The 21,577-nt window shown below is 35.8% G+C and overlaps 1 protein-coding gene across 2 annotated transcripts in view; it reads left to right on the top strand.

Annotated features, from left to right (window-relative positions):
• Positions 1-17,892, top strand: part of LOC138935373 (ubiquitin carboxyl-terminal hydrolase 48) — a 51,419-nt gene extending 33,527 nt beyond the window's left edge. Inside the window, exons 17-18 of one of the 2 annotated variants that reach the window (XM_070299864.1) lie at positions 10,805-10,889; positions 17,414-17,892. In XM_070299864.1, the coding sequence (XP_070155965.1) occupies positions 10,805-10,889; positions 17,414-17,436 (108 nt within the window). In that variant the 3' untranslated portion in view covers positions 17,437-17,892. The remainder of the gene's footprint in view (positions 1-10,804; positions 10,890-17,413) is intronic. The other variant, XM_070299865.1, reaches the window with a different exon arrangement.
• The last annotated feature ends 3,685 nt before the right edge of the window (positions 17,893-21,577 follow it).

Below are 21,577 nucleotides of genomic sequence, written 5' to 3' on the forward strand. Positions count from 1 at the left end.
CGGTGTTTCGCTCTCGCGTCTCTCTTTCTCCTTTCCGTTCTGCGATCCTTCGTCGCGCTTCATCCCGCTTTCTCGCACAAGAGAGAATCCCGTATAACGGAGGGACTCGTTCGAGTCGCTCTTCACGAGCGCCAACAGAAAATTGGAAACATCCGATAGGGCCGCTACTGCCGCGGCCACGATAAAAAGGTACGTGCCGCCGTCGGAACCGGCCCGCAAAATATACCGATCCGTCGTGGATCCACGCGGAACAGTCATGCGGTTCAGGTCCTATGCATCTCGCAAACTTGGTGATTTCGCAATTTTGTACCTGCTCGATATTTCTCATTTTAATTCGTTTTTAAAAATCTACTAATTTTAAACGTTGAGTGTTTCTTTAATTAATTTTCCATCTAAATCTTTATTGTATATTAGAGAACAAATAAAATAAAAATTTTAAAAAACTTTGAAATGTAATGAGTAAAAATATATGCAGGTATGAATCTAAACAACAAGTATATATTCACTAGTAAATAATTATTAATAAGTCAACGAAGTTCTATTTTTAATCAGCTTAGTAATAACATATTTTATTATTAACAATACTCCTCATTGTATGTATTTTCATTACTTTATCTATTGCTTTCGGCACTCTTATATAAATATAAATTTTTTGCGTTGTTTCTTTTACAAACGAAAGTCAGAAAATGGATACATATGTTATTTTTATTTTTTTCCATCTACTGTATCCTGCCAATAAGGACGAGGGTCCCGTTTAGACGGAAAATTAAAGCAAGATCATGAACGATAGTAAATGTGCTCTTTCGCGCAGGTAATGGCGACAATCATCCGCGTCTGTAAACTCGGCATTAAAATCAAATCATAACAACCAGTCCTGATTGGCCGAAAAGTTACTTCCTGAATTAGTGCTCTTCGGTTTTCAAGATCCATAAATCTTTACCGAGCCTTCCTGTATAAACTGTAAAGTATCCTACGCAATATAATAATAACGCTAGATGCATTTTATCTTAATAATTCTCTTATCGGATTATACTTTTATTATATATTCTTGAAGAGAGAGAGAGAGAAATACATATTTGGAAATAAAGAAACGTTAAATTAAAAGAAAAGATTTAACAATAAGATTTTTTTTTCTACGCACGCGACAAGATTTTATAAAATTTAACATTTAATATAAAATTAATATATACGAATATTATATTTTCTACAGAAAACGATCTAACAATAAGTATGTTTCAAGTCACTAAAGAGGTGAGAAATAAACGTCTTGAAAAGTTTTAATAATGTGCTATTAGCATTCGATCTTTTCGTATAGTAAATTCTACGCTAATAAATGACGAGACTAACGGCTTTTAATTTTTCGCTTTAAATTGATAAAAAATTATCATTTCTCTTTGCATTGACTTATCGGAAGATTACATTATTGCGTCCAGGAAGAAGTTTATCGATTCAAAATTTAAAAAAAAAAACGAAAATATGTGTGTGAACAACTATGAAAAAAATTCGCGATCGGATTTAAATGATCGTCCGGTTACGATGACATCGACAAGGACATCGAGATATTACAACGTTACATTAGCGGTCATTATCGTCGGCACTTTTTTTTCATCGCCGAAAGACCGGTAGCTAGAGGTCAGTAGCCGGAACACTATAATTATCGCCCCTAATTATCGATGCCTCCGAAGATAAGATCGAAGAAAGGGCAGCCGAAAGAATCCTTCGAAAGGACTCGGTTGCCCCTTTTTCGCGTTAGGGTGATCGCGGCGTCTCATCCAGCATGGTGTGGACCCTCTCGGAAATAAATCAATTAAGCCGATGCAGGCTTAAAAGGCATCGTCATCGTCAACGATTTCGCTCCTGAATGTGTTGAAAATAATCGAGGCGGATTCTACGGAACTTCGAGCGAATTAAAGCTTCTCCTCGAGTGGAGAAACTTTAACGAAACAGTTAATTATATTTACGTTTGAGACATTAGTTATGATAATTATAGCGAATCGTGCTTTATTTGTGCTTATATTATTTCATGCTACTTTACTTAAACACAATTTTACTTGACACTTGTTTCGTGATTTTATTTAACAAAAACATAATATAATTAGCGTGAATTTAGCACCTCATTCGCATATCGTGCAACAATTTCTATTTCGCATTTAATATCGTTATGTTTTCTTGCCTCGATCACCGATCCTGCTAACGGTGCGAGACGATGAGAGAGTGGACCGCGCATCATTCGACGACAGGTGATACATGCCACGATAGCGTGGCAAGAAAGTGTGGCTCAAGAGACGTTGAAGAATGAAACGGTACAAGAAGTTCACTATCGGCTTCTTCATTATCGGTGTAACGTGTTAGATATCGCGCCCGAATCATTTATTATTAATAGTTAATATTTTATTACGGATACTTGATTTAAAAGAAAGGTGAGTATAGAGATATTGAAAACGAAACTCGCAATTTCCGTAACGCGATTTTCTATCGTTATTACTCTGAAATTAAATCGCGATGAAAGGTGTTAAGACGCGTGACAAGGTGAAAACGGAGAGCAGCCTGTATCTGAGAGAATCTATCTCCAGCAGTAATTCGCATATTTCTTCTCGGCGAAAAATACGAACGAGGTGCAACGATTTGTTCGCTCTCGACTTCTCCAGAATTCCGGCTCCTCCATGAATTTTTCGGGATGCTGCCCAATTCCCAGCTGCGTCCTATATGAGATTCGTCCCTGGCATACGAGATTTTTTTCGTTCCGTTCTCCCCTTAGGCTACGTTTTTTTTTTCACCCGCTCCGTTTCGGTCACTCGCGATTCTCGCCTCTCCTAGGCGAGCCTAAGTTAATATTAATGGGGATATTTATGGCGTTGGGTCAACGGCGGTCGCGGATGCCAGTACGCTTAGAGAGCCACTGATAAAAGGAAATCTGAAAATGCTATGATTTATGAGTCTGATTTCTCCACCTCTCGCTCTCCTTTCCCCTCTCCCGATGTCTCTCGTATCGAGCTCCCTTAAACGCTGAATAAGTTATGCTTGCAGCGAGAGGGTGGAGATGCTGCATTCTTTGCATCGTGTATATAGTAAAATTGTGTGTTCCGAATAAAGGTGCTTCGGGTAAAAATATGTAGAACATATTTTGGAGAAAATTCCTATACTTAAATGATAAAATGTATCGTTGCGTGCGTGTTTCGATTATATTGTTTCACTATTATCGTAATTATAGTAATGATGTCAATTAAATTTACAGCGATATCAAGAAAAAAGTATCTAACATAAGAACAGAAGTGTCAGTTTAAAGCACGCCCAAGGCCGATTCCCGTGTAACGTGTGTCGTGTATCCTGTTCACTTAACCCTTTCGCCCTCACAGCGGTAACAACTAAGCTTCTGTTTGTTGATACTAACGGCTCGCTTCGGCCGGCCAATCCACCGCGTTGGCGGGTTTAGCTTTCGGCTTCTCGGTGGCCTCTGCTTCTCTTCGCCAGCCGTCCTTCTCGATATGTCTTTCCCCCTCTTGCTCTCTGTATCTCATCTCATCTCGTCTCGTCTCGTCCCATCTCGTCGCAGATGACGCGAGGAAGAGCTACTCTTTTCGCGGAGAGACATGTGGCGGCTCCTGAACGAGGGCCGCCGCCAGAAAGAGAGCGCACTTTATTACGTCGCTCTCGAAGTATTTCGTTCTCGATGTTCTATGAATTCCGTATATTCTGCAGTAGTTTAATTAATCGAATTTCCGTAAATATTTTTGGGTCTCAACTTTTTCCACAAAAAAAAAAAAAAAAAAAAAAAAAAAAAATGTCATAAATCATTTAATTCTCATTTTATTATAAAATATGTATAAAATATATTCGACTTTTTTTTAACTTTTTTATACTTGAATTCTGAAACGAGAAAAATTGAATGATCGCTAGCTGCTATCGTGAGATTATTATCATTTATAAGATTAATCGAAGCAGATCGAAATGGCGGAGGAATGAGACCTGGTTATCCGAACTTCCGTGGAAACTTTCCTTTATCGCATTCAGAGCGTGGAGTTATGGCGAGATATTTATGGACGCGTACACGTGTTCTCACATACGCTCGGTTCTATGTTTGGCCGCGCTGTTAACCCTGAATTTCGCTGCTCCCTCCTTATGCCGTACGCACTTGCGAACCGTGCGGTATGCCAGCCTCTACAGGTTGCTCTTTCGAACAAGTGGTCTTGGGTGCGTGCCGATAATACCAGACACGTGGATCTCGTTAATCTTGGTCGCGCGGATTCTTCAAAGCTCTTACGGTACGAATCGAAAAGGTTTCCGCGACGAAACGAATGACTTTTTGACAATATATACACAGTATATATCTTGAAGTTTTATTTTTGATAATTTTATATCATGAATCGAATGTTTCAAAAAATTTTTTTAATATCAAATGTTATGTGAAGAAATTAACATCTAAAATAATTTTCAAATAATTTTAAATTTTATATATGTTTCTTTAATATAAATGCCGTGATATATATACTAAAACATTACGCGATAATTAATTATTAACATTGAAAAATGTATATGTAAGCAAAGAGAGAATAAAATTTTAAATTCAATATGTATTCGAATGAGCAGATGAATGGTATGCGAAGACGTTTCGCGCTATCGTAGATGATGTGGAAAGTGACTGGTCACTGCAAAGTTGACCGGACAATCCATTCCGGCAGCATGTATCGCTTTTCGAATCGCGGAAGGCTGCCTCACGAGAGAAGGAAGATTTGTTCCCTAATGTAGTCACCGAGCCTCGGGGACGGCTCGACGACTCGGTAGGGTTTGCAAGTAGGCGTCTAGAAAGTGAGTAATGCTCACGACAAACGCAGCCCCCCCATGAGGTCTAGCACATCACGAGAGAAAGGGAAGCGGTAAGCTTGACATAAGCGAGACGGAGAGAGGAAGAGAAAGAGAAGGAGAAGAGACGAGCTCTCCGTAGGGGTTGGCCCGACAGAAGATCCCTGCAGATAGGGTGCTAAGCGACACGCTAAGACCACCCTGGACTATCCGAGCGTTTCCTCGAGGGGTGATTCCGCCGTTCCACTCTGCTTCTGCCGCCTTCGTCTCCCGTTCGTGGCCACGGGACTAAATCGCGCTCGCGATCTCTAACGCTCTGCAATTTGCCAGTTCTCCTCCCCTTCTGCGTTACTACTGCGAGCGAAAGGATATCTTATCGCGGGGAAAAACGGATCTGCCGTTGTTACGATCGATGTGTGCAACCAACAAATAGTAAATACATTTTCGTATTTAAAGAATTTACGCTTTGACGTGAGAAGCATAACTCATAATTATAAAATGTATATAAGTCCATCGAAATTGCAGAGATAATAGATGTTTGGATATTTTTTTCTTTATTTATTTATCTATTTATAGAGGATCTCTGTCTGAATTAACTCTAAATATCACAAGTGAGAAATAGAATATTTAATCTTATATCTTTGTCGCTCTTGATGTCATAATTAATCAAGATAACTTTTCGAGAGATATTGAAAGATATTATATTTTAAATATATATGATATTTTATTATTGTACAACTTTGTTTCATCGCGCATATTTGACACTTACTCGTGCAACATGCAGTTGCTCAATTTTGTCTATATCGTCGTTAAAGAAGCGCAGCAACGACGGCAAAGAGGACGGTGTGTCCGTGATGAAGGCGGTCTTTGTCCCTGGCGGAAGCCAGAGTCCGTTCTTTATGAACGATGTGGCCTAAAGTGCCGAGTTCGCGATCGTTCATTCGTCCAATCGACGGCATATCTTCTCCCGTATTTTGTAGTTTAGACATTCGTATTATAAACCGTGCCTAAATAAAGTATCGACGATCCTGCTCCTCTCTTCTCCGTTCTTTCGCTATTTCGCAAACTGCAGAGAAAATTCAACAGTAACGTTCAACGCTCTGTCAGCTCTAATACGGATTTAGGTCAGACGTGCTGGTGCAGGGAAGGGATTGGAAAAAATCCAGAAACGGGCGAGTGTTATCCAATCGAGCGGAAAACTCATCAGTTACTTCTCACACAACACCTCCGTAATGTCAGTGACTGTCTGAAAAGCGTCTCTTCTCCATTTAATCTTCACCTTCTTTTCTATCGTACATACCTATAGTATCTCTCTTCTCTTTTCTTTTTTATTTTTCATTTATATCGAAGCGTGTCACGTTCGCGTTATTATGCCGCGATAGTAGATATTTTAATGTTGCATCTGCATTATTTTATAAAGATCATAGACGTCCCGTACAATAAAAAAGAATAAAACTTGTTAGCTTTAATATATTTGTTAAAAATATAAATAGTTTTAAATGTTTTTTTATTTTGGAATTTATAAAAAAATATTTTACAATTTTATCATGTTGAATGTTTTGTTTGTGATTTATGATTTTTGATAGGATCATTACATTGTTACTGTAGTCGGTAAAAAGATATAAATGCGACATAAACATAATATAATATATAAAGATATCCGTCACGTAATGACTCCGGTCTAACGAAAAGTGTGACCCTTGAAAATAATTTGAATAATTACTAGCCAGTTCTTCATCGAGGATGCTAAACAGCTGTAGTCTGCCATCTTTTTTTTGGTCCACCGCGGGACAAAAGACAATGCGAAGCGCCCTTAATTTACTTAAAAGACCTCCGAAAAGCTATTTCTCAATGCGCTTGTTGAGCTTAGCGCTTTGCTCAGGTTTCTTTCGTTTTCATATAATCGTATAAATAGCAATAATACTGATTTTATATCGTAGTTAAATGTGTTTGCATTGATATCACATACATGAGTAGTAGATGAATGAGAATGAATTTCTAATTTTTATAAAGCACGTTTACAATTATGCCATAATATAAACAAACACAAATATTTACAGATTAAACTAAGATATTTATTATTAAAAATCGGGACAATTCTTGATAGGATGTATCCCGAGGTTCGAATATTAAGAGACCGACGTTGCTTGGAATCTCGTGGAGCACGTACGGTTTCTATTAAAGATGTCCCCTTTTCGCAAAACACGCGGGTGCCAGTGAGGATGACTCGAGGCAAGCCCCCAGTAATAATTCCTCCGTCGAATTAGCGCCATAAGTTTGGCGCCGCGACAGCCACGGAGACAATATTAATCTACTTTGAATTTATACACTCTGCGGTCTCTCTCCGCCAACCTAGCTTCTATTAAGTCTTCTTATAGTTTTTTTTTCTCATTTTTTGAAACTTTTTACGATAGAAAGTTTTTTCGAAAACGAATAATCTGAGATATTAGCCGTAAATAGGGAAATCTTTTCGATTCTCCTGCTATTTGAAAGATATACATCCAAGTTTTCTAAATTAATGTCTCATTTTTATACATATTTTATTTGAAGTTTTTATTTTCCGATCAAATGTGTATGTGTATATTTTCTCATACATTGTTTGAAAATAAATAGCAAAATAAAATTTGGAAAGAATTAATCTTTTAGTCAGAAGTTGAAGAAAGCTAGATATTTCGAGACAATTGCCGTTATGTCGGTTTATTAACTCTGTGGCTCGTACTATTAAGACATGGTAAGAGGAGAAGGAGGTAAGATTCACCCTCCTTGCAGACAGATAAATAACTCAGGACAGCCTGAGAATAACTTAAGACTCCTACTGTAATGATGTCTGAGTAAATCCAAAAGATACTCATTTGTAGCAAGAATGCTGCGAATGAGCATCTTTTATTATCTCATGTCTTTCTTCATATATGTGTTCAATTATATGCGTATTTACAAAAATATGTGTCTGCGATAATGACTTGTTTGAAAACGATAAAGAGAAGAGAAGAATATAAGATATTTTTTTAAAAGATGAAAGCTATAAGACAAGACCACGCTATAATTTAAAACATAAATTTTAATATTAATATTGACGAATTGTATATACTTTCAATGAAATAAGATGCGTCTGTTTTTTTTTTCTGGCTTTGATTAATTTGACATTTTTATAACATATTCTTTCTTTAATTTTGTTATAAATTTTTCTAATTGGAATAATAATAATAAATCTTTTAATTGTTACTAATACACATTTCTTTCATTAATATTCATTGATATTGTTGACCTAATGAGTTGAAAATATTAAACTATATATTCTTATCTTTTTCTTTTACTATCAAAACATGTATCACTACTGATAATTTTTATGTCCATTATTTCCTCTGACTTTTGATTCTGACGGAAAGATTATGTATTGTAATCGCTAAAGTGACAGTAGAAACATAAAGTATACGATATTCTGGTACCTCGATCTGTAAAGGAAAAAGTATGCATTGCAGCCGTATCTTAAACCGTACATTAACATGGAAATAAACAAGGTGCCGTTCGACGTTTCGCGCACATACATTATGCGCCGAGTTGCACCAAACACGTTCCAGCACTTAGCCGCATCTTTCCGCGAGACCGTCAGAGCTTGCGTTTGGAGCGATTTCTCTGAGCCCTGACTGGAAAAAAATTTATGTTAAGCCGAAGACCGCGGGACTCGGCTCACTGCTGGGGATTAAGACATTCTCGAGCTAATAATTTTCATGCCAGGCCGTGAAATGTTTTGTCCGCGTCCGCCTCGCTTTTCTGCCTGGATCGACATCAGCGTCCGGCAAAAAGTCGTAAACGCTCGATCCGAATCGCGGCTGCTCGCGAAAATCGACGACCGACTCGGACGACGATCGGGCAATCTTATCTGCTCGTCGACGAACCATTAAAACGATTTTCAAACAGATCCGCGGAATTTTCTATGGACAATAGATGTCAGTCGGAGAGAATATAGTGCCCGGAGGTGCGCGGTTCGAACTTCGAGTCTACAATTATGAGCCATACCATGAGTCGGGGCGAACCTCGTAACGAACTCGCTATATTGCCGAGCGTTTCAAAACTGGCTGTATACTCGTGTAGAGAACGCTCTTTACCTGGTTTCCTTTCCTCCATCTTCCTCTCTACACGCTCTCAGTGATCAGCGAGGGACAAAGAAGGGCCGCGAGAGATATAGAAGGCCTAAGAATAATGTTTTGATGATGAAAGAAAGGAATTTCGGGGAATCTGTTTCATGGAACCTATGTGCTCTCTCGATGCCAGCAACCGCGGTTAAAAGAGATCAACATCGACGATGACGTTGAACATTTTTGACGTAACTTTGTAATTCTATACTCGTTTTAAAATTAAAATTTTATTCAAAATGATGAAGAACACTTTTTAATATCGCATATCGCCTGACTAATTGAACGGATTTTTTAAAGATATTTTAAAAAATTCTATGATTTCTGTATTGATATTGAAAAGTGTTTTGACGGTTATTCGAAAATCTATCGAACGAACTATTGGGTTGAACGGAAAGTTCGTTCCGTTTTTTACTAAGAGATGAAGACCGAAGAAATGGCACGAACTTTCCGTTCAACCTAATATTATTTAATAATTTGTGAGTTATCGTAATTAATACTTCTCTATATCTATTCTAGTATATTATTAGATTTACATTTATGTATTTTATATATATATAATTTAAAATTATGCTGCATTATATATATATATAAATTAAATCTGTTACTTTTTATTTGTGCACGTGCAGTAACCTTACATTACAAATTCTATCCTTATCTGCGTTACTTTATTTTTGTACAACATTGTATATTCACACACGCTGATTGCTTTTGATTATTCACTTTGACTCGCCGCGATGATTTCTTATCGTAGCGAATCTCTGGGATATATATTCTATACTTGAAAATAAATCACATTGCCAGAAGATACGCTAGGGTCAGCGGAGGAAACAACGACCAGATGTGAGTCGCTGTCGCATGAGACACGTGTATCCAAGCCATCGGATGACACTCGCTATATTTAGTTCTATGGGAAAAAGGGGTTTCAGAAGCATAATCACACCTACGTGTATGCTGCGTATTCGAATTCCCATGCCAACTTTTTAAGCGATTAGAAATTTTTCTTTTTTACTGGTCCGTATCGTGATAAGTGCTCCTTCTAATAATTTCAGTTATTTTTGTTGTTGAAGGTAGAATTCGCTCTCATAAAAAAAGAATATCAGAGCTACGTGTCTATCAAGTAAAATTGTTCTAATCATTATATATCACAGTATCGCGATATTCTATATAATAAATATATCGAAAATTATTTATAAATCTATTATTTATTACATTTAACAATTGCAGAGATTATCTATCGTCAAAATATTTATTTTATTTAAATTTTATCGTTAATAAAAATAGTATTACTGTCTCTTTTTATATATATATATATATATATATATATATATATATATATATATATTACATACATACATATAATGTGTGTATGTGTATGCGATATTATGTGTAATAAATATTACATAATAATATCAACATTATTTTATGTTATGATACTATGCAATGTATGTATTATAATAGTTGATATATTTACACAAGACCCAAAACGCAGTAGTGTAATTATATAAAAGAGCGCGTAGATTGGTGGATCGCATGTGTGCTTCGAGAAAACGCGTGGGAAGATGCTGTTATAACCGTTGGCAGCTGTTCACACGTGTCTCTGATGCGCGCGATACTCAAATTTAATGTGTCTCTTTCTGTCTTCATACTTGGAATAAATTATGAAATAATATAAAAATCGCTCTATTGTATTATCTCTCTTTGATTGTAATAATCCCAATTATTGTTAATCACAAGTTATAAATACGTGCATTATATATAAGAATTTACACCACGAAAAAATAAAAATCTGTGCACACACACACACACATTCTCTCTCTTGTAACTATTGTTACAAATATTAATTACATTATATCAATATATTATTTCAGATTGATGCACCGTTAGAGAATGAAACCGATGTCGAATCCGATGTCCATAATTTCGAGTCTACATCACCAGAGAAAGGTTTCAAGGGTGAGTGAAAACAAATTTTAATGCATGGATATTTTAGAAATATAATGTATATATGTATGTACATCAGTTCAAAGTTCGAAGCGATCAATATTCTTGAAGCGAGAATTACAATTTCGTTGATTTTAAACGAATAAATATCCGTATACTTATATGCTAAAAAGCTATCGAAATTATTTTTAATACGATATCTCTTTCTTTTTTATATCAATTATTTGTATATTATTTAACTATATATATTTTAATATAAAATCAAAAATATTTTATGAGTTATATATTATATTGTATAACGATATATAATGGATCACTATCGCAGAGATAAATGAACAATTTCAAGTAACAAGTCAATTAAATAAGTTATAAATCACTTACCTTACGGCTTACTCCATCGTCTCAGAGACAGACACACCTTAGGTTTTTTTTTTCTCTTATTCATCCTTTGCTGCTTCTTCATAGCATTCACTCGCGAAAACACGGTTAATTAGAATTACGCGTATACTAATTAGTTGAATATAGCGATGGCAAGGCACTTTGCATAATACTCCCGATGTTAATCACATGCGACACTACTTTCATTATATTACTGAGAACGAAAAACGCAAAAATCATCATCGACTCGACGCTTGAAGATAGCGTGATCAAATTCATGCGCCATTAAAATAATCTATAATTATGTTATCGTTTCGATTTCTATTTAAAATGAGTAAATCGCACGAAATACATGTTCCGATAAATAATCGTCACGCTTACGAGAAGTTAATCGGTGATTGTAATAATTATAGAAATAATTGCGTATTTTGAAAGATAATACGATGACGCATACTTGCGCCGCTGTTGTTCTCCTGCTCGAGTCTCACAGCGTACATGACAACAACAAAGCCGTGGCTCGGTATATAAACAAATAGTGCGCTACACATCACGATATATTTAACGCGTTACGAAATAAATTCTATTTCTTAAACTTTAAATTAATCATTAATTTATTGCGATTGATTACGATTATTCGTTAATAATTTAATGTCGCGATTTGTGTATTATTATTAAATCGGTCGAAAGTTTAAAATACAAAATACATTCGAATCGAAACATTAACAATTGAGTTTTTCAAAAGTTAAATTTCATTGACTCTATTCTTTGTAAATTCCTCTTCATTTTTATATCCGAGTATATGGTTTATACTTTACTATTAAAATCAAGAAATTTTTAAGAAAAGTGAAATTGATTAATTCGTCTTCTAGACAACTCAATTGTCTCAAATACTGGAATATAAAACAGTGATTTGATTTTTATCTTATATACCTCGTTTTTTTAGATATTTTCAGATTTTTATTTTGAACGAACATCGTGAAAATATTTGCTTCGATGAATAGCCGTCGTGACATTTTTATAAATCGTTTGTCGCGGGAATTAATCGCACAAATTATGAGAGCTATTCATTGTACTAGAAATTTATCATAGAGAATAATAAAATTGACGTCTTCTTGTACTTGTCGCGATCGTGTTTCTTAAAGCGTAATACTAATCGCCAAAAGAATGATCACGCGTGTAAGCCATAAACATAAACATTATACGTCATAAAATTCGGTAAAATTCTTCTAAAATATAAACACACGAAGTGTGATTCAATCATCGAGCAGATAGTAGTTTTCACGTTGTTGTCCCATCATACGATAAAATATACGTCACGTATGATATTAACGTCGGAAATATTATGCAAATGTCTTGCGATTCTGTTGATCAGTGAGCGCGCAATCGTAATTAACTGTATTTTTGAGAGCGAGTATCGTATGAATCACCAAAAAGAAAGAAAAAGAAGGAAGTCCGAGATAACATTAGACGTTACGGCGGAGCAATTGTAGAGTAAGCAATTTATAATTTAATTTATTTACTTGTGAAATTTTAATAGCTTATTTATCTCTGCAGTCTACTGTATATCATTGTATGATATAATGAATAAAATTATCTAAATTTGATTTTAAAATAAAAAATTCAAATATTTAATAAATTTATAATACAAATATGTAAAAAATAATTCTTTCTTTTCAAAATTTATAATAAATTTTTAATTATTTATATAAAAGAAAATCAGATATTTATTTATCATGCCATATCTTAATGTATCGAGTTTTTAGAAATAATTTTGTTAGCGTCTTCATAAAATATAAGTACAGATATGTTTATACGCTTAGCGAATTTTTATTTTTGCTTCAAAAACTCCTAGCTTCAACGATGTATAATAGTATATCATAAAATGTGAATCAGATTTCACGACTAGATGCATTATTCGTTCCTTAGTTACGTTAGCTTGCAATCATGATTATGAGTTGCTCATGTTTGAGATTATGCGTGCACGCAATTATGCGATTCGGGCATGAGATGATCGTTACATTAACGATATGCAAACAAGTTATTATTTATAATACTATAATTTTACACAAGAGAGTAGATATTTTTCCGGAATTTAACCGAATTTAACCGAAGATTGAATTCCCGGCGAGAATCTCCGGTAGGAGGTTGAAATTAAGGCATTCGTCGTAGATACACATACACCATATACGTACGAAACCAATCCACTTAAGGCGCCGCATCCTTCCTTCATCCCCCTTTTTATTCGCGCCAGGGGTGGTCGGCAAGGTTTTGTTCTCGAACAAAAATCTGACAAATATGCCACGATTTGCCGAAGAATGGAGGCGAAGTGCACCACCCTCATATCCCGTTTCCCCCCGCGATAGTAACTTCCACCGGGGTCCAAGCATCCTAACCCACCCTTCACCCTTTCCCCTTTCTTATTCTCCGGCTTTCCTTTAGTTTCCGCCTTCTCTTCTTCGTCCCTCGTCGCTCGGTCTTCCTCTCGAGAGGACGGAGGAGGAAGAGGAGAAGCGCGGCAAACAGTGACTCTTAAATTACTTAGACTTAGACCGAACAAAATGTAACAAATGACTGCGAACGGAGCCACTTATGCGATATTGGCCCATCACCACCATTCACGTATATTGATACGTCGCATTAGGGCTAGCCGACACCCTCCCCTATATCAGCTGACTATCTCTCCGCTTCCTGTCTTCCGCTTCTAAAAAGAAGGAGCTTTCATTAGAACTTTATTCGCTTTGCAAACAAGACATCGGTGGCCTGATTTTTATGATTCCGTAAAATGCGTCAATTTTCTTTCTTCCTCTCTTTTTCGTTTTACTATGCTCATTTTATAATTTTTCCGCTTATGTTTCAACAAGACAAACGGTGCAATCGTTCTTTAAAAGATAGGGAGATAGCAGCCGTCGTTCGGTGAGTTTCTCACGGAAGATCTGCGGTTTTCGGCCCTCGAATACCTCGAATATCGGTTTCTCTTTTCCTATCCGCGCTCCTTCCTCAGTCCTTTCGTTATTAATGGTTTTCGCGAACTAGGTTCATTAAGGAGCTCACGAAACTCTACCGAGCATTCATGAGAACTCCACCCCTTCCAGTTCTCATGAGATGAGGGGTGGATGTTGGGTGCCAAATAGAATATTCATGCATCAAATTAGTAATATATATTATTTTTACGCCTATGGTTTATTTTTTTTAATTTCTTATTGCTATATCACTTTCAACGTTATATCAAGCATTATAAGATATAACATACATACTTGTGGAGAATGTCTTATCATCGTCATCTTACAGTTTCTTTTATATCTCAAAAAACCAGAAGGACTTTTATTAAGATGAGTATATATTTATCGATGATTACCGTTGAATATCGATTTATTTTAATATTTTTTATCATTTGTTTCTTTAATGCGAAAAAATTGAAGAACTGACGTTTTCTGAATGATGTTAAATATTATACGTTTTAAATATATTTAATCTATTATAATACTGTTCGTTTTTATATATCTCGGTTATGAAAGCATCTTCTTTAAATAATAAAGTTTTTGCGCGCTGAACGCGAAAGAACTAATAGCTACTGTCGCACGCGATGAAGAAGATATACAGAATTGCCAGCATGAAAACGAATATTGAGAGAAAAACGGGCACAGTAGTTTGACGAATGAAATCGTAATGAAGACATTAACGTTGCTCGTGTTAACGAAGGTAGAAGAAAAGAGCGATGCACCTGTCACCAATGCACTCAACTATACGTACTCGATCTCGGGATGCGGATTATGCGCCGAATTATGTAAAAAACGAAAAGGCATCGCCTTTGCCGACTTTTTTCTCGGCACCTCTCATCATCTCCCCGCTAGCCTCCGCGCAGGCTGGAATTATGCTAGAAAACGTGGTAATGCAATAATAAGTATAAGTTAGGCAGAAAGCGGGTTCTCGCGAGAAAACGAGAGGCCCGCGGACGGGAGTGAGAGAAAGAGAAGCGTCTCACCGGCTGACTATTATGTCACTATTTAAGACGTGCTTCCCGAGCATGCCCGCCGTGCTATTTGGGAAGAGAAAGAGCGGTAATATTTTTGCAAATACATAAGTCAGGACCCGTTTCGCACTCCCGTGATCGTACCGCGGTTTCTCTCGAAAGCTTGCGCCCGTGACGCCGCTGAACGATAATACATGCTCGTGTTTCACTGTCTCTGCTCTGAGTTTTTTCGGGGTTCGCATACGAATGCATCGCGAAAACTGACGGGATTCGGAATCGTGGAAATTCATTCTGCGCGTGGGCCCGTCACGGAAAATAAACGCGTCGACTGTTCGCACATAGAGTGACGAGACTATCGTCGTTTTTTTGCTATTAGCTAAGTATACCGCCTCTGGCTTATGTTAAGCCTCGGTAATTATTTGTCACAGTCAGCTACGACGAGAGACAGATAGAAGAAGATGTGACATGAGGCAAGGGCGGAGAAAGATCCTTTCTCTCTCGGCTCTTTAATGCGATACAAGAGACTCTCATTGACTGCCATTAATTATCTTTATGTCATATTATTTTTTTTTTTTCTTAAATTTTTCTTTTTACGCATCGATAAAGATAGATTATAATTGATGAATTGGACTTTTTAAATTATGTTGTGTATGCATGACCGAAATATTTTTCAAATGAATTTACTATGCATTGGAAATTCTTTGAATTGCGATAAAATTTATTTGATATTTGTGATTTGACACTTTACATATTTATATTCTTATAAATATATAAATTATATATTTTAAAACAGGGAGTGTGTGTATGTATTTAAAAATGTATTTTACAGTTTAACTTATGATATTTTTAAAACAAAATGATTTAATTTCGTTTGAATACAAGATCTTGTTATCTCGACATCATTTAGTTTATACGTATATTATTTAAACATGGTTTTTGGTACAGCTTTCGTGACATCCTCGATTTTATATAACTTTAATCTCTCTTTCGTTATTACCTTCTCATTCTCTCATCCTGTAGCACTTTTGCCCCCACTGCCCCATCATTTTCGGCGCCGTTCTCATCCTTAATGTGATTTTAAGAAGCGCCACGAGCAACACCATCGACTAGAGGATATCCCCGTGGATGCTTGCGAATTATTTCTTTTGCTTTTGATTAGCCTTCTATCATCGCGTACTTTATTTAAATTATATAATGAGTAATATAGAGCTATTATATGATGTGACTTTATCTTTTATAGATGATTTATGTGATTATTTAACTTTGCAATCTTTTTTACGAATCTTATTCTTTTATCACACATCTGTACGTAATATTTTATGTTCTCGACTCTCTCTCTCTCTTTTATTTGATACCATTTTATATATTTATCCATATAATTCTTGTTACATTTTTATATTTTTAAAATAATGTAAAAAGAGAAATCGAGAGCATTTAATTTCTATTGATAAGCATTTTATTGTTCATAACACTTTTGTTACGAACTCGTAGTTACACGTCAATCGAAGCGGTTTTTATGTTTCCGCAATACTCTCGGAAATTATTATACGGATAAATAAGAAAATGGAAGTGTGCGAATGAAAGAGTAGACTCTATTCTCAGCATAGTACGCGGAAAAATGTTTCAGAAGTGTCGGTCATGCGTAAGAGGCATCCAACACATTGTGTCATTGTACAGTCATATACAGACATATACAGAGCACGCTTGCAATCATACATACAATCATATATATACAAATCCTGAAGGAATCCACCCTCTATGAAACAACAGAAAGAGCTTTTATCGACTCGCTTGGCTTATTTTCTATAAAGAAAATTCCCTTCGGAATAAAAGAAACTTTTCCGTGGGGAAAAATAGAAATAAAGAGAGAGAAGGAAAAAAAGATGGATAGACAAAAAATGTTAAATAATATATATATATATATATCGCAATACATATATACATATTGGAAATATCGAGTAAATATTTATTTCATACATGATATTAATTACTTGACACGTTTATAACAAATGTATAGAACAGCTGTTATATGTTTACATATTTTAGTGATAATTTGTTTATTTATGTGATGTATCTTCGCTTTATGATGGGAATGCGAATGGAAATATTGCTGGCCTGCTAACGCTTATACTGTTGTGTCAATTTTCAGGAGGGACAGGTTGAGAAATGTATATAATTTTTGTTACAGGAACGGAACTGGTGCCGAGCTGATCTGTATGAACCGACAATTATGTAGCCAATTTTGTTTAACATTTAATAACAATAGCGCTGATTTAACGCAAGATATTTTTATACATGCAATCATATATAAGTATATAAACCCAATCCCTATATATCCGTTATCTATATGAACCGTGGAAATGATTATTACTATGCTGTTGCATCTATAATGTATGCTATATGATATATTTGTTTAAAAAAGAATAGTAATGAAGAGATTTATAAGTTATAAGAGAGAAATAATCGTGGGGATAGAAAAAAACAAGATTCATAACAAAGTTCGTTGGTTCATTATTATTAAAACGGTTTTATGATTTATTAAATTTTTGTGAATCATAGAGAGAAATAAAATAGAAAACCGTACATATACTTTTTCCTTCTCTCTAAAATGTATATTTATATATTATATGAATATATTGTATTGATAATATAATATTTATTGTTGGTATGCCTGATATGATTCCAATACTTGTATGTATATTTTATATACAATATATATTTCCTTTAATATTATTTTTAACAGCACGATATATTTTTAATAGCAATCTAACTGTAGAAGCAAGCGAAAGATGCGTGGTAACATAAAAAAGGATAGTGTTATATAATCGAATTTCTCGAATTAATCTTATAAAAGGAAACAAAGAATATTTTGATTTTATATTCTCTATGATCTCTTCTTTAATGTTTACAATAAAACTCTATCTTACAGAAAAATATTTGAAGTGCATAATTTTCTAGCGGTTGACAATATAAAGCAAGAAAGAAGCGCCCAGACATTTTACTTTAATATATGTAGTAAAAACTTAAATTTTAAGGTTTTCAAAAAATTTTAAATAAATTTTTCTAGAAATCTACGATAGCTTTAGCGTACGAGCGAGAAGAAGGGAAGATATGGGGTATGTATGCCTGTGTGTTGGTCGCGCGTTAATTAGTTTGCAAGGAGTTTAAAGGCAAGCCTGGAAGGACTTCGTCAGGCTGCTAGGTGGTCCCGAAGCCTCGAGTCATCATTGCCTCATTTACTTTGTAAAACAATCTTGCCGGCAGTTCAATGGGCCTAACTATATCAAACTTGGCATCGCGTAATTAAACTTCCTTGTAAACCGGTCGAAAAGTAACAATTTATGTAGAGAGAGATGGTCGAGTTTTAGTATTCGATATGGACGATAATTAACGAATGGTTTATAATTTCAAATCATGGATTTAATTAATTGTATACGCTATTTTACGCTTCAAGGATATTATTTAAAAGATATACAATATATTATAATAATATGTACATTTTATAATTTCAGAAAGAACAAATTAATATTGAAATTTATTCGATTATAAATATATTAAAACTTAAAAAACAAATACATAACTAGAATTAAAATATTTTACGATAAGAGAAAACAATCTTTTGCGAATGTATCTAAATGTTAAACGTGTTAATAGATTACGAAAGAACAAAATGAACCGAGAATAACATCAGTTTTGTAACCAGGAAAACTGATGTAAAATGCAAAAAGGACGCGCGTGATCGTCTTTTGAGAAATCGCTCTGGATTATTAGGGTATGCCAGATTTTCACCGTACGACCGACGTCGAGGGGTTAAGCTGCCGTTTTTACTTATTTTCTTTCTAATCCTTACAAATGTCAGGGTCATCAAGTTTTTTTCCCTAATTCGTATTGCGACCGACCCGCATGCAAACGTTAATCTTGACAGAACGATCCGTGGTTTTGTTTAGGGTATGCTTGTTAAACATTGGCATATTATTGACAAGCGCGATACGATGCAGTCATCAAGTTGTTCGTTAATCTCGTTAAAGTTTGACACATCGAAACACACGTGATTTATTTGTGGATTAAAAATTTTAAGATTATTGTATTCTTTCTGCTAGAATTTTTTGTGTTCTTACATATTTTTAACTAATTCTAAAAAAGAGCTCAGATAGACGTTGTTGGCACTATAGTTGTCGTTCACTTTCGGAAAGCTTCTTTTTTCGAGAAACCGGAGGATCGCCCGAATTCAGCAATGCGATCTGATTTCGGAGTCTGCGCGCGAAACTTGCTGGAAATCAGCGATACGATCTTCGAAGTGTGGCTGAACTCCCGATACGCTTTTTCCCAGAGACAAAACTATCTCCGTGTGCCATAGACAATGGGGAGAAGCTGACGAGTCAAGCGCAAACCTGAAATGACAAATGACAGGATGTATCCTAAATACACCGCTGGGGTGTCCTATTTTCTTCGTTTCTCCTTGGCACACGAATCTCTCTCATATCTAATTAACACGGCAGTTCAGTTGAAGCATTTTAACGAAATGAAATAAATTTTCATAAATATAACGAGTTTTCAAATATTTGTACATATTTACAATTATTCATACGATATAATAAACCTCGAAGGAAAAATATTTTAGGAGATAAATCGTGGTAAGTCCCTGATATTAAAATTTTTAGTAAATTTTCCAGATATAGTACAAGCAATTTACACACACACAAATCATAATAAAACAAATATTATTTTACTATTCAAAAAGCTAATTTTCAAATGCTATATATAATATACAATATTTATATATCTCGTGTCCAATTTTTTTCATCGCGCATAATTGTGTTATTGTTATGTGTCGGTATGATTATATAAACTACTAGAAACGGCTATAGATGGTTGTAGAAAACTACTCGCTTCCTTATTTTTCTTTCGTGTGCCTTCCATTTTAACAAATTACCTTGCGGTAGAGCGAGATAGAGAGCGTGCGCGGAAATAACACAATAGGAAAAAAGTACAATAATGAAGCTCCTTTAAATGTAAACGAACCGTTTGAAGCGGTAAACGGCACTGACGAGAAATAGAAACGTGTAAGCAAGAGGCTGTAATTAAGCCAGCCCTCACCAGTATCATAGCTATCTCCCCACGGATATGCAATATCTTCCTTCATAGACGCATCGCGCGCTCTAATCTATCCCGAGACGCGCCGACATAATTAATTTATTCGCGTTTGCGGCTCGTTAATTGAACAACAGTTGTACGGGCAGTTAATGAGAGCGTTTAAATACACAGATCGTATTTAAAATAAATTTTACATTTTAATTGCGGCATAGTTTTCGATTAAAAATACGCACGATTTTATACCTCCCGCATCATAATCTTCATCATTACTCCTTGTTCGGGCTTCTCGCGGACATTGATGCGCGATCGATTAATTCTAACCGAGTTTGTATTCATCGCCTCGTTTTAAACCTCCCTACTTCTCTCTTTCTTTTTTCTTTTTTTTTTTTTTTTTTTTCTTACGCGTAGGGCCTCCTTCTTAACTCGAATCGCAGCAAGATGGCCGCGGGCTCCGGTAAATAAGCGACTGTCATCTGACGCCCGCAAAAAGCGGATACACCGCGGCAGACTGGTCTCCATGCTCCCGTCTTCGTCCTGCCCTCTCACCCTCGCTCTCGATCTCTCCCTCTGACCCTCTTCGTCTGTATTCTCCGTTCTGCCCTGCCAGATCCCTTGTCTCTCTTTTCCTTACTTTTATTTACCCGTTCGTTTATTCCAGGCATCGCGTCTCACTGGATCTGCGCGTCCCTCTTCCCCTTTTCCCTCTTCGACTTCGCGTTTCTCTTTTGCGAGGTCTGAAGATTAATTACAAAAAATCACCGCGACGCGAATTGGAAACGTCGTTCCACGAACTGCGAACACGGCACGAGGGACATGGGGAGGAAGGACAGGGAGAGATATGTCCACCGATGAACTTTTTGGCCCGCGAAAGGTGGCCCAATATAAGCGACCGGATGTTTCGGGACCGATTGGAGGATCGGCCTGTAGTCGTTGCGGGTTTAGCGTCGATCACCGCATCGCGAATCGATAACAGCTGTCGAGCAGGATCGTATACGAAATGTAAATGCTCGCAATTTTGTTTGTCGCCAAAAATGCGAATCCCTTTATTTGCTATTCTTTCTTCGCTTTCTCCCCCTCCCTATCCTTATTTGATATTATAAGCCTCAACATATTCGATTATATTGACTCTAATCAAGAATACTTTTTTAACACTAATACACTGATAAATATATAAATTTAAAAAACACTGCGGTAAAGCATACACAATCATTAAAATCTCATTAATGGTTTATGATCCTTTCCACTTGTTCGTTTCTTG

Source organism: Polyergus mexicanus, unplaced genomic scaffold, assembly GCF_030449975.1.
Source record: "Polyergus mexicanus isolate NDT 795.1 unplaced genomic scaffold, iyPolMexi1.0 SCAF_8, whole genome shotgun sequence".
NCBI lineage: Eukaryota > Metazoa > Arthropoda > Insecta > Hymenoptera > Formicidae > Polyergus > Polyergus mexicanus.